Source organism: Natrix helvetica (assembly GCF_964273705.1).
Source record: "Natrix helvetica genome assembly, chromosome: 3".
NCBI classification, from domain to species: domain Eukaryota; kingdom Metazoa; phylum Chordata; class Lepidosauria; order Squamata; family Natricidae; genus Natrix; species Natrix helvetica.
The window spans coordinates 67,685,118-67,699,155 of record NC_138549.1 but is presented as its reverse complement, the minus strand read 5'-3'; the positions used below and the strand labels follow the sequence as shown (position 1 = coordinate 67,699,155).

Sequence of the window (14,038 nt, the reverse complement as noted above, 5' to 3'; positions counted from 1 at the left end):
GCTATTTCATGGTATCCATTCTCTGCCTGCTTTCTTTATCTGCTCGTTCTTGTTTTTATGTTTCTTGAATCTTAAAATTTCTATTCCTTTCCACCAGTTCTAACTTTTTCCAAACCAATGCTTCACAGAAGCCCGATTTATATTAAAGTACTGGAATTTCAAGGTAGGGAAACATTTAATTTTTACAACGGTCATATAGACTAAGTCTTGTAGCCAGATAGCAAAGTTCTGCAGCAGACAAACTGGAACTCCGGATTTTACCTCCCTTCCTCCTCCATGAGACTAACTTTGTGTATATGGAAAGTCTTCTCCTTTTCCTTTCCCAAGGAAAACCCTACCTCCAGGTTAGATCATTTATACTGGCTTCAGCTTGTCTCAGGAGTTTGTGGGTAATAAGAGGTCAACAGTAAGTGGGCTATCTTTGGGCTAGAACATGGATACTGTATGGAACAGGTCATTATTTCCTTCTCAATTTTCTCAATAACCCAGCTCAAGTGCCTTCAGGGTGGGAGAATCTGGTATTGAAATCTTAAACACTGAAAAATTGTATAAATTATTATTACAAACATGAGAAGGTATTTATTTTATCTCTCTGTTAATCAAAACTGATTACAAGACAGACAAACAGGAAAAAAATTTGCTCAGCAGACAAACACAAGGATTATGGCCAAGACTGACCAGGACAGGATGCTAGGCAGCAGGCATGTAAACAAGTATATTAGGACAATGAGGTTTGAAAGAGAAAGTGGCTAAGTTTAAAGGGGAAAAATACATCCAGATGACAGAAGTAAAAGGGTTATTTCAAATGGTTGGGATTCTTGCTATAATCAACAATAGGTTCGGTTGAAATAGAACAGGAAGATGGCTCCCTCAAACCTCTGCTGTCCAGGGTCTCTGAAGTATTAGAAGAAGGTTTATGGACTGATTAAGGTGGTAGCTGGGCAAATTTAGATAGAGTTAATTGTAATAGAATTTATTGGCCAAGTGTGATTGGACACAAAAGGAATTTGTCTTTGGTGCATATGCTCTCAGTGTACATAAAAGAAGGGAAAAATGATTTGCACTGTTGTAGTCCAGGACAGATATTCCAACTTCCATCTGTAAAAAAGGACTGGAGTCCTTGTTTCATTGGGCTACTGTGTTCAGAATCTGTAATACTAGAATTAACAGAATGTTCCACATTCATAGGGAGCCAATTGGTATCAGTGACAAATTTCAGTCTTTTTCATTGTTCAAATAAAGCAACAACCTCCTGTAGGAAAGGGTCATGTATTGGTGGAAGGTAATGATATATTCCTATTGTTAGTCACCATTTCACCTGATTTTACCTGGGGATCCACAGTCAGGCGTGGCATGGAAGAAGCCCTCCCAGATACAGCTCGTTCCTGAGTATCCACCGGGAGATAACTGCCACAGTTAGAGGGCTGCACTCTTTTAAACTCTCTAATTTCTGGCTCCTGGAAATAAACACACAGCCAAACTCATGGGATTTCATTTGGTTATACTGCTTGCCATTTTTTTGCTGGCATTGCTTTTATCCATGTGGTGGGAATGGCTTGAGAACAGGATTTAAATGAAGCATTGTGAATGCTTTCTGTTGGCAAGAGAGAATGAGCCTGCCCTTCTTAAGTATGCTGAATGTGTTTAACACTATTACAAACAGTAACTATACCTTTAGCGCTAAAAATATATATAATCATTTCAGTCTAACAGATCAGGGAAATTCAAACTGCTTGCTTTTTCAGCATACACTTTCTTGCACTCGGATATCAAGTTTGGATTAAAATAAATAAAAATTAAGCTCAGTTTCACGATTAGATATAAGTGCCTTTCTGATTTAAATCTGGCTCCAATGTCTCAGTGATTTGCTTTTTAAAGCCTGCTGGTTCAGAAGTGTGGTTTTTATGTGTGTATGTATTTCTCTCCATCAACCATCCATCTACTTAATCATCAGTAAAAAACTTTGCCAGGAATATCCCCAAAATGAATTTTTAGAGGCTTATATAATGCTTTCACTGTTTGTCTTTTGCTATGCTCAATGATCAAAATGGATTTTTATTGTTATTAGATCAAGAGAAATTAGGAATAGCATATCAGTCTCCAAACAGAAGACTGACAAAAATTGTTTATGTGTTCTTTTCAAGCACAGAAAGTTTAAGAAGGCATAATGTATGTGTGTGCATATAATACAAAATTATATTACAAAACATTCTGAGAAGCACACAGAGAAGAGTGGAAATAAATGCACAATAATACAGCATTGGCTTTCAACAAAGGTGGTGCACAAATGTGCACACACACACACACATAGACCATTTACATATGCAGACATGAATTCCACCAGGTAATAAGTGGCTGCAAGTGTGGGTCAGAGGCATGTAATCCACATTTCTGAGATATGATTCAACAATTTTGTTTTTGAACATGAACACCAGCATTGAAGACAAAATGAACAAAAGCTCCAAAGCACTAATTATTATTATTAATCGCTGAAAAACCCACCTGATGAAATGATTATATGCAATGAAAACAAACCAATTAGTAGAATGAAAATTAGAATTAACCACTGTAACAAACATAAAGGGTCAAATTTTCGGATAAAAATTACATTTCCAACATTGATAAGTACCTTGAAAATATAACTTGCTTGATGATAGTTGAGTATATTTTATATAATACTCTCATTTTACTATATATTTGCAACATATACTTCTTTATAACTTAAAATATTTACTATCATCATAATCCCTCCAAATCTCCAGTAATGCTTACTCAATCATCAGTACAACTTTAGCTGTAGACCTTTCATTATTATTAAATGGTTAAATGTGTCTTAACATCTCTACAGATTGTACACTTCTAGATCACTAGAAATCCACAATGACAAAGAAAAATCTAACAAGAAAAAATGAATTCTGTATTATGCTTCTACGTTTTCATCTAGGATACCTAAATGAAATAGATTCTTTGGTATCTATTTGAGCAATAATTTGATGAATTATATATGAGGTGACCAAAACCTCAGCAATGAATCTCTCACGGAATAATTGACCAATTTTTGAAGATATGTGAGATTAAATTGACGATAAAGAAATCCATATTTTTTTTAAAAAAAGATTGTAACTAATTCCGATAAAGTAAAGCTCTGTATGTTACTACAGTAGATTTATTCTTCCTATCCAGAATGGATGAATTCTTGCCTACCAGAAATCTTCTCTGTTAATGTCCAAGGAGGAAGCAGCACATTATTATTGTGGAAGTTTCATCAACAGGATCTACAAAGGCCTAAATGTAGCTACCAGGATCTCTTTCTAGGATTACCAGCATTTCAGGGTTATAATAACTAAACTATTTGGGAAGACCCAGTTTCAATATTATATTCCACAAAATAGCTTTGGAAAAAAGAATAGGTCTCAAAGTCAAAAATAAGGTATTTTGGGGGGATATGAGGCTTCCTAAAATCTAGACAGAAAAATAAAATAAGATTAGTAAAATTAATAAAATAGACATTACAACATATCATACAATAATATAATGTAATAGAGTATCATTAGATATTGTATATGTATTGTATAATAGTATATGCAATATACCGCATGCAATATATGCAATATATTGTACAATATATTTTATAATAACCCAATGTAATATCATTATATAATACAATAATATAACACCACTTGCAACCAAGGTTTTTCAACAGTACAGACACAATTTCACTTGAAATGCTTTTCTGAAATCAATGAAAAACAGAGAAGCATTTTTAATGAATGGTACATTGATTTACCAGAGATTGCTGTTCTTGGTACTCTCCATGGGCTGAATCCATACATGCCAACTGGAATATCTCTTGGGGAGAGAGTGGACTCAGGGAGGGGAACCCACTACGGCTGGTCCTATAAAGATAGTCCGACTTGAAATGAAAAGAGAATACATCTTTCTGTAACTTTCGCTAATTTTTTTCTACCTCCTTCAAGATAAAACATCAGTCCCAGGGAAAAAAGATATTTCATAATGAGCAACATGCTTTTGTTGGAAAAAAGTGAGCTAATTATTACTAATGTCAGAAATAAAAATGCCATAAAATTATTTTCCAAGGGAAAGCTTGAAATATCCCTGCCAGATTTTAGAAAACCACATTGCTGTTATTTGCCCATCCTTTTGAAGCACTATAAATAATAAAGCAATAAATAACAGCTACAACCAAGAAGATCAACAGATAAGTAGCTTGCATTACACACAATATACAGAATTTTCAATATCAGTCAAACTAGAATCAGTCAAACTCCGTCAATGGAGAGAATGCAGCAAACTAGACAACACTTGATGAAGATGAAACAGTGGAGTTCTGGGCATAGCTACGGAATAAGAATTACAACAATAATGCAGCTGGGATAAAAGTGGTGGCTAAGAATAAAAAAAGAATTGAAAAAATTGAAATGAAAGAACTTGTAATAACAGCAGAAATGGTGGAGAAACTGCAAGAAAGATCAAGAATTGATCAACACCAGGCGAAGATTAACAACATACTTTTTCATTAAAACACCTGACTGGTCTACAGCCGCTCAAGGACATGAAATTGAAGATTGGTTAGCAGCTGACAAGCCTATATAATAATGAAAGGTCCAATAAAAGAGGAAGCACCAGGCAACTATAGGCCAATTACCTGCTTATCAACAACTTTGAAATTGCTAACTGCTGTGGTAGCTAATACAATCCAACAGCATCTAGCTGAAAACAAGTTTTTCCCACCTGAATGTGGCTTGCATTGCTTAAAAGAAGGCATTCAATTCCCTGCCACGTGATTGTATAGTCAAGTGCCTAGAAATAACAGAAGTCAGTAGAAACATCAGAAGCTTCATGAAAGATTAGAGACACAATGAAAGAGACAGTTGCTGGTTAGTGGTGATGTTCTGGGAGAGGTTAATATCAACAGAGGAATCTTTCAAGGAGACTCACTCTCACCATTACTGTTTGTCATTGCACTGATTCCTCTATCAATAATACTGAACAAATCAGACCAATGACTATCAAATATCAAAAATATGTGCCAGGCTATCTGGTCTCCTTTATGTGAATGATCTGAATGGAAAAACACCATCTGAAATAGAATCACTGCTCAATGCTGTCCATATATACAACCAGGATATTGTAATGGAGTTTGGACTGGATGAATGTGACATCCTTAACAAGGGGGAAACAATGAAATCTGCAGAAATCAAAATGCTCTATGGAAGTAACATTAAGATTTTGAAAGACAATCACTACAAATACTTGGGGATCTTTCAAGCTGACAACCTCAAGAGCACTAGAGACATGAAGAAGGTTAGAAGTAAATAGATCATGAGAGTGAAGAAGATCTTGAAGTCCAAGCTCACCATTAAGGCAATTAACACTCGGGCAATTCCAGTTATTAGATACACAGCTGGAATAATTTACTGGACTCAAGCAGAGCTAAAAGCCCTCGATAGGAAGAGCAGAAAAATAATGACAATGAATCATGCCCTTCATCCATGAAGTGACAGACTCTATTTACCAAGGAAAATAGGCGGGTGTGAAATGTTGCGAGTTGCAGAAAATAGAAGGATATTGGAAGAATATCTGAAGGACAATGAAGAAGATGCAATGAAGCTAGTGTACTAGTATACCATACTGAGTACTGGAGAGACCAAACTGGCCTACAAGAAAGACAAAATGAAGATTAGAAAAACAGACATGGCAAGACAAAGTATTACATGACCAGAACATTAAGATAATAGAAGACATATATAATAACAAGACCCGGCTAGGAGCAGGAAAGTTGAAGAAAGAGATGCAATGGTTAATTCTGGTTGCATAAGACCAAACCTTAAGAACAAATGCATACAAAAACAGTATTGAGAAGACAGCAAAAGAAAGCAAAAGCTACCTCTGTAAGGAAGGTAATGAAACAATGGACCACCTAGTTAATTGCTGCAAGAAAACTGCACAGACTGACTACAAACAAAGGCATAATAAAGTAGCAATAATGGTGCATTGAAAGATTTTTTAAGAAATACCATTTGCCTGCAAGCAAGTAATGGTAGGACCAGAAAATAGTCAAACTAATAAAAAAGAAAGAATCCGAAGTGCTCTGAGACTTTAGAATTCAAGCACCTTACCATATAACACCCCAGACTTAACGATTGTTGATAAGAATGACAAAAAGTTTGGACAGTGGACATGGTATAACCTGGAGAAAGCAGAATAGAAGAGAAAGGACTGGAGAAAATCACAAAATACACAACTTGTAAATAGAAGTAGAACTACTCTGGCAAAACAAAGCAAAGATAGTACCGATAGTGACAGGCTCCTAAGGATGCAATCCCAAATCATCTAAAGCACCACTTGAACACCATCAACATTGACAAAATCACCATCAATCAATTGCAAATGGCAGTTTTAATTGGAATAGCTTACATCCTGTAACAATAACTTTAACACAAGCAAACATCATCTTTCTATTCCAGGTACGTGGGAAGGACTTGATAGATGGATAAAAAAAGCCATATCTAATCTAAACAGCTGGCTGTTTATAACAATAACCATTAAAACAATAACAACAATATTTTTATTTACATACAAAAGAACCAAACAACTATTATCTTGTATTGTTGACATTGCCATATCATGAAAGTGAAAAAACCCTGAAACCAGTCAAAATTATACGCCTGTGTTGCATTAACAGTATATACACATTTTAAATCTTGATTATGGAAATAAGAAATGCTTATAAGTGTGTAAGTTAGTTTTGTCAAGAAGTACAGTAGTGGGATAGTAAGACAGGATAGAGATTGAGTTAATTAAAATGAGAGGGTGGCTCTACCAAAATACTGTTTGGATCAAAAGCATTAATGTTTTTGCTTCTAAGCATAATCTTTAAAGTCAACGTAATGCTCGTTAAGGTGAACTTGCTTAATTATCAAAATTGGCTTAGAAATGGCTGAAACATAGGAAATCTTTCCAGAGGTGCTTATAATCTTCACCCCAAAAGTTCTGTGAGTGATATTTTTATTCTTATGCTACATTTCATTTGAAAACATTGTTTCGTATTCAGACTTGGGATGGTTGGCACATGTCACTAAGCTGTAACTTCACGTATGGTTTATTGAATACATCACAGTTATGATTCACTCCTCTTGGGTAACATGTTCAACAAACCCAGTCAGAGAGAGAAATATGCTTTGATATAGACCAGGGGTGTCCAAACTTGGGAACTTTAAGACTTGTGGACTTCAACTCCCAGAATTCCCCAGCCAGCCATGCTGGCTAGGGAATTCTGGGAATTGAAGTCCACAAGTCTTAAAGTTCTCAAGTTTGGACACCCCTGATATAGACCAAGGCTGTGAAAGTTTTAATGGAGGAATGGATTGGATAACAATCAAAATGCAATGTAATTTCCTGATTATTCTCCTCCTTTCATTGTTCAAACTAAATTTTGAGTTCTCCATTCTTATTGCAATCTCAGTAATTGAAAAGGTGCTGTTAACCAGCACGATTGCTTTCTATTCCCTCACAGTTTATTATCAGGATCTTTAGGTTTATTTGTAATATCTCTCTTAGTTTAGATTCCCTACCATTATAGCTTTGTATCTTGAGTACAATTCAGTGGAAAAAAAGGATCAGGATTACTAGGGTTACAAAGACAAAAGCCACGGTGGTATTGTTTGTTCAAACATCTGTACTTACAGTCCTGAAATTGTGTCTTGCTGGAGGTAAGGCAAAGCTTTGGCATTGGAAATGATCTCCTGAGGAAGAGATGAAGGCTCCATGCGCTGGAACATTGGGGCATTTTTCTGAATTAAGAAAGAGAAAATGACTGCAGTTTCAATTAGGTAAAATAATGACATAATGAACACGTGGAATTAAAACTTCCATCATGTTCAATGTCTAGAATGGCTAGATGGTGATGAGGATTATAGTCTAACACATTTAGAGGGCAAATTCCAATAGACTTTGTAAAGTCTACTCCCAAAGAAGAGGAAAATAATACTGAAACTGCCCGTAATTTTGTGTAAGCTAAATGAGACACTGCTGGGATAGCAAATACAAATCACTTCAATTACTTTCCTTGCAAAAATTTATTACATAGCATTGCTTCATCCTCCCTTTTCCCCACATCTCCCCAGTCACTTTTCTCTATATTCAAAGAATTGTTTTGCATAAATGCTGTATTTTTAACACAATCTATGTTTAGAAACCTTCCACATGCAAGGGCTGATCTGTTCTGAGACCTGTGCCATTCCTCCAGAAGAAACAATGCAAAAGCAGATTTTCAGCATTTCCTCTAGGACTCCCTGACGGTCTCCATGGCTGGAAATTTCCACTTCATCTCAGCTCCTGAAATTTTATCATCTCTCCAGAACTGAAACTCTGTGGTACTTTGTCAACTTTCCCTGTTGCCTCCCTGCTGCTTTGCATGGCTGTTTCTTGATAGAATGGCTTTGTATAGACAGCAGCTTGCTGTTGGTTTGCTTGTCTATTTTTCAGCTCACTTCAGTAGCATTGCTGGTGAGAGGGTAAATAATGAAGGGATGAAGTTCCAATATATTGCTTCCCTACTGCGACCAGCAAGCAAGCTCCGGCCATCTCAAAGAAGGAAAGGGAGACTATTTGCATAGTAGCAACAAATAAATACTCTAGATAGCTAAGGGAGCCACAGCTGATGGTATGCAAGGGGTCTCAGGGAAGTTAAGGATACACATATTGTACAGACTCCTATAAAAAGAACTCATATAATGGATAAAATTGTGGGAAAGGAGAACAGTTACTGTAGATCAGGAATCCTGCCATTTCATTTTCCTTTTTACAAAAATATGCACTGTCTTCTATCTTGCTACAATGATTCCTATTGGCTACCCTGCAAAACTGCAGCAGAATTTATATATTCTTGGAAACCATCCTTAGTGTATTACATGCAACATAGGCTGAAAGATATGCCTGTAAATTATTATGCAAATAACCTAACACAACCTCTATGAATGCTTTCCATACAAATCTATTGCCAGAAAATCTGAATGGCTGAATTTTAAGCCACAACAAAACAAGATCAATTATATTTTTCCTATGGCAGAACTGTACCTGTTCTTCTAGCTGCTGTCTTTGCTTTTTAGCTTTGCTCTGCTTATAATAGTCCATTATCATCATGGCTGCATAGATTTTCCCAACTGTCAGGTCTGTAGCTGGAAGTAAAAGATGTAACCATATTAACCCAAATAGAACCCATTTACTCTGCGAAGAGAACTAGAATCAGGTCTTGCACATTTGCAGGAAATAACACATATTTATAAGCTTGGTTCTGAATTTTCAAGCCCTATGATTTGGAGGGAGCTAATGGCCCTTAGATAAGCTGTGGATCATAGGTAGAATGATGCTTTGGTGTCTGCATAGTTGTTCTTTAAACATTAATATTTGATTCTAATATCAGAATAGAATAGCTACAATATTGGGTATTTTGTGAAAGGGGTGATGTGTCTGAGTATTATTTACATGTGGATGCATTTCTATTTTCATGTATGTTTTTCTGCTTTATGTCTCTATATAGAGTAGGCTAGAAGTAGAAATGATGTAGCAATAACAATAGCCCTTAGACTTATATAGCGCTTCACAGTGCTTTACAGCCCTCTCGAAGCAGTTTACAGAGTCAGCATATTGCCCCCATCAATCCAGGTCCTCATTTTATCGACCTCGGAAGGATGGAAGGCTGAGTCAACCTTGAGCATGGTGAGATTTGAACTGCCAAATTGTAGGCAGCCGGCAGTCAGCAGATGTATCCTGCAATACTGCATTCTAACCACTGCACCGCCATGGCTCTAATGTAGATTAGCACAAGGAATTTACTTATATTACATTCCTTCTCTTTGTTAAAAATCATACAAGTCTTGCTTCTTTTACTTTTCTGAATGTCACTTGGCAGCCCTAAGTCCTAAACAATAACTTACTTTTTGGCATGGGCACCAATAGATCTAGCATCTTCTGAGAAAGGTGAGGCCAAATGGTCAGTATCTCCTTCTGGAGCTCAGAGTCTAACTGTTGCCAGTCTGCACCACCTATAAGGGAGCAGATCAAAAGAACTCTAAACAAAGTGGATAGAAAGAGAAGGAAAGAGAAAAAGAAAACAAGGGAGCTAGACTCATTATTTATCCATTTTGTTTCCCATCTTCCTCTAAGCTTAATGACACCAGAGATAAGAACCCTTCTTTAATTCCAAGTGGCTACCAAGAGCCAAATCTGTGAGGTCCTGGAGGATACCAACAAGACTTAAATTTAGCAAAGTATCCAAACCAGTACTCCTCAATCTTTAATTAATTAATCCACCAGTAGTACCCTTGCAAATCAGATGAGATATTTATAATATGTGTATGCACACATTAATTCTTCGTTGTTTCACATTCTTCTCTGAAAATTTTGATGATGGCACACAATAGATGCCCATTACACAATTAGTAAATTTCTGAAATGTCCTATTTCATTTCTTATTTCATACATCATATTAGCAGAGTTGGTTTAGCAGCATTTTCTTCCATGAAAAAAAAACTAGATCTGAAATTATTCTTAGAGAATCAGATTATTCTGAGTCATGAAGTCTATGTAGATTACAAATTAATTGATTTTGTAATCAATTACAAATGACGGATGGGAAGTTGCCCATTTCCCTCCCTCAGAAAGTAAATGTCTAACTCTTGGCTATTTTAGTTTCCTTACTTTACTTTCCCATTTACCCCTAGACCCCCCTACCTTTTGCGATCTTAATATCAAGAGCTGTTCTAATTAATGCCATCAAGGTGGAAGTGAAATGCACCGTGCTGTCTTCAGCCACCGGCATGTTCATCAGGACCAATCTCTGCACAAAACAAGTGGGGAGAAGGGAATCAGGCAGAAAACAGTTTGGAAAACTGTATCATGGAAACAAAAGGAAAGTGCTTAAAATACATAAACTAGAACAGCCAAAAAGGAGGGCAAGGATCGCCCCCGTCTCTTCCAACCTATCCCATTCCCTTCAGCGTGGTCTTTTGCCCTTTTTAATTCACCTTGCCAAGGATATGTTTTACTGACTTGGAGCAAGACGGACAAGATGACCAATTAGGTTCTTTCACAATCACATTCTGTGATTGTGGGAAAAGAATTCAAACTCTTTGATTCCATTAAAAGGAGAAGCAGCTGTAGTTTACTTCTGCATCTCCCACATACAACAATTTTTCTTTTGCTTAATAATCTCAGAACTCTTAGCTATATCCTGGCGCCCCCTTTTTGAGTTTTCTTCAAAAGAGGTCTTGTTGGCAGCAAATGATTGTCCATGCAATGGTTCTATTTTATCTGAAGTTGAAGAGGGAGGAGAGAAAGTGAAAATGAAGAGAAATTGATGTGTCATGTGGGAATGAGTGGGTCATGCTCCTTTTACCCTTGAAGGGGAAAACGAAATGGCCAAATCCACTTCTCAGAGTATATATATATTGCTTTGTCAATTCTTATGCTCTTCTCCCCATCACACCAACCACCCTCTTTCTTGAGATTTCTGGATCTATCATAAAATGAGATTAGTGAGATAAAGACTCATGGAATATTTTTGCTTCCATGTGTACAGAATCTTAAAAAAAGCTGTTAGATACTTGTTCTAACTACAGTGGTTTCCACCAAGGTCCTCTGTTCCGACGGGAACAGAGGTTTAATCCTATTGGTCAAAGGGTCTGACAGCTCCCTATAAAAGGGCTGCTGTCAGACTCAACCTTCGTTGGATTGTTCTCACTTGTTGTACTGAATAAAGAGCTGTTGTTACCGTTAAGGCTGTGTGTGCCTATCCAGTTGTTACCCTTAAGGCTGTGTGTGCCTATCCATTACCCAATCTAACACTGGCGACCAAGGTGGGATTGGAAGGCAACTAGGCAAATCAAAAAGAGCGTAGCAATCCAGCAAATACATCCAGCCCGGAGCTCAGTGCGGCTTTGAGCAGCCATTTTTGAGCGGCAGATTCTAAAACGCACTCAGAATGCAAAATGGCCATGCACGCCCCACCGACTCTGTATGACCCAGTCACTGAGCACTGGGACTCGTACATGCTATGGTTTGACTGCTTCCTCGAGGCAAACGACCTCATGGGCCTTTCTGAAGCCCGCAAGAAGAACATGTTCCTCAGATACTGTGGCTGGGAAGTGTTTGAGATGGCGAAAGACCTCTCTGAGCCAACACCGCTGCAATCAGTCGCCTGGTCCGTGCTCCAGCAAATGCTGAGGACCCATTATCCCCCCAAGCCGTCCAAACATGTTCGCCGGCATGAGTTTAACATCAGGAACCAGAAAGAGGGCGAGTCAATTAATGAGTACATTGTGGCGCTTTGCAAGGCTGCAGCATACTGCGAATTCTGAGACCTGGACGAACTGATTCTGGACCGCATAATTTGCGATGTGCGGGACATTACCTTACAGAGGAGGTTACTCGCTAAATCTAACCTCACTCTGCAGATCGCCTTGGACAAGGCCAGGGCATCCGAATCAGCCGTCAAATCTACCGAGACTTTGCAGTGCCAAAGCATTCCACAAGACGCATACATCACAAGGCTGCAGACCCTGAGAGCGAGGAAGGCGAGGAAGATGACAGCTGCCGCATGCGCAATAGCTATGCCCAGCCAGTGCGCAAATTCAAACCATGTCTCCCGCCTTGCACTAGCTGCGGAGGAGACCATGCCAGATTGGCTTGCCATTTCCGCAACACTACCTGCCAGCGCTGCGAGCAAAAGGGGCACATTGCCAAGGTGTGCCGGAGCGAATTCCCTGTCACTACCTGACAGCCTAGAAGCGCACCAAACCGCCAACAGAGCCCCAACCAAGGGGCCTGGCAGAAGCCACCACGGCGCTCAGAGGGCGACAATAGAGTCACCTACCACATGTCAATTGGCCAAGTCCGCACCAGGTGCCCCAAAAAGCTGAAGGTCAAAGTCCTCGTTGAGGACTCTCATGTGAGATAGAGATCGACACCGGGTCATCACTGACCATCATGCCGTGGTCTACCGTAAAGCAGGCTATCCGTAGCCTAAAAAAGCAGCATCTTCACACCCCTGACATCCGCTTACGAGATTACCAGGGAAACAGGATCCCCATTGTGGGCCAAGGCACCTTCCAGGTGAAGTTCAAGAAGTTCAGCGGGAAACTCCCAGTGACAGTGGTCAGCAGCAACCTGCAGAGCCTCCTAGGGCTAGATTGGTTCCAAGCCATGGGCCTAGAGGTGAGTATGGGTAAGTATGTGGGGACTCCAATTTCCTTTAGTTTGGATCCCAACATAGCCCCCATCAGGGTAAAACCCAGGAGAGTACCTTTTGCTCTCCGCCCCAAAATTGACAGGGAAATTGACAAGCTCGTAGGCCAGGGAAACCTAGAGCCGGTCGATCACGCACGCTGGGAGATCCCTATAGTGACACGTGTCAAATCTGACGGGTCTGTCCGCATCTGTGCGGACTACAAGTGCACAATAAATAAAGTGCTACAACAAAGTGCCAACCCTGTACCCATTGTACAGCACCTCCTTCATTCATTAGGCCCTGGAAATTTTTTCGCAAAATTGGACATGGCACAGGCATACCAACAATTGCCTGTAGATGGTGCTACGGCGGAGGCCCAAACCATTGTGATGCAACAGGGTGCATTCAAATGTCACTGCCTGCAATTCGGCTTTAGTATCGCCCCTGGACTGTTCCAAAGCATCATGGAACGGCTTTTGCAGGGTATTCCAGGAGTCATCCCCTATTTCGATGACATCTTGGTATCGGCTGCAAATGAGGCGCAACTTTTGAAATGTGTACAAACAGTTTTGGCTTGAATTAGAGACAAAGGCCTGTGTCTCAAAAAAGAGAAATGCCAAATTAACGTGCCAAGGGTTGAATTCCTAGGGTACCTAATCGATGGTTCTGGGATTCACCCGACCACACAAAAAATTAAAGCCATTCAGGGCGCCCCCACATCTCGCAATCAAACCGAGCTGCAGGCGTTCCTTGGGCTCCTTAATTTCTACAGCGTCTTTCTCAAACAGA

At 38.9% G+C, this 14,038-nt stretch overlaps 1 protein-coding gene across 1 annotated transcript in view; it reads right to left on the bottom strand.

Moving 5' to 3' along the window:
- CACNA1E (calcium voltage-gated channel subunit alpha1 E) overlaps positions 1 to 14,038 on the bottom strand; it is a 363,346-nt gene that overhangs the window by 18,525 nt on the left and 330,783 nt on the right. The window contains exons 39-44 of the mRNA XM_081946599.1: positions 10,756 to 10,861; positions 9,960 to 10,067; positions 9,100 to 9,200; positions 7,708 to 7,814; positions 3,788 to 3,896; positions 1,329 to 1,457 (exon numbers count right to left, since the gene is read on the bottom strand). Of these exons, the coding sequence (XP_081802725.1) occupies positions 1,329 to 1,457; positions 3,788 to 3,896; positions 7,708 to 7,814; positions 9,100 to 9,200; positions 9,960 to 10,067; positions 10,756 to 10,861 (660 nt within the window). The remainder of the gene's footprint in view (positions 1 to 1,328; positions 1,458 to 3,787; positions 3,897 to 7,707; positions 7,815 to 9,099; positions 9,201 to 9,959; positions 10,068 to 10,755; positions 10,862 to 14,038) is intronic.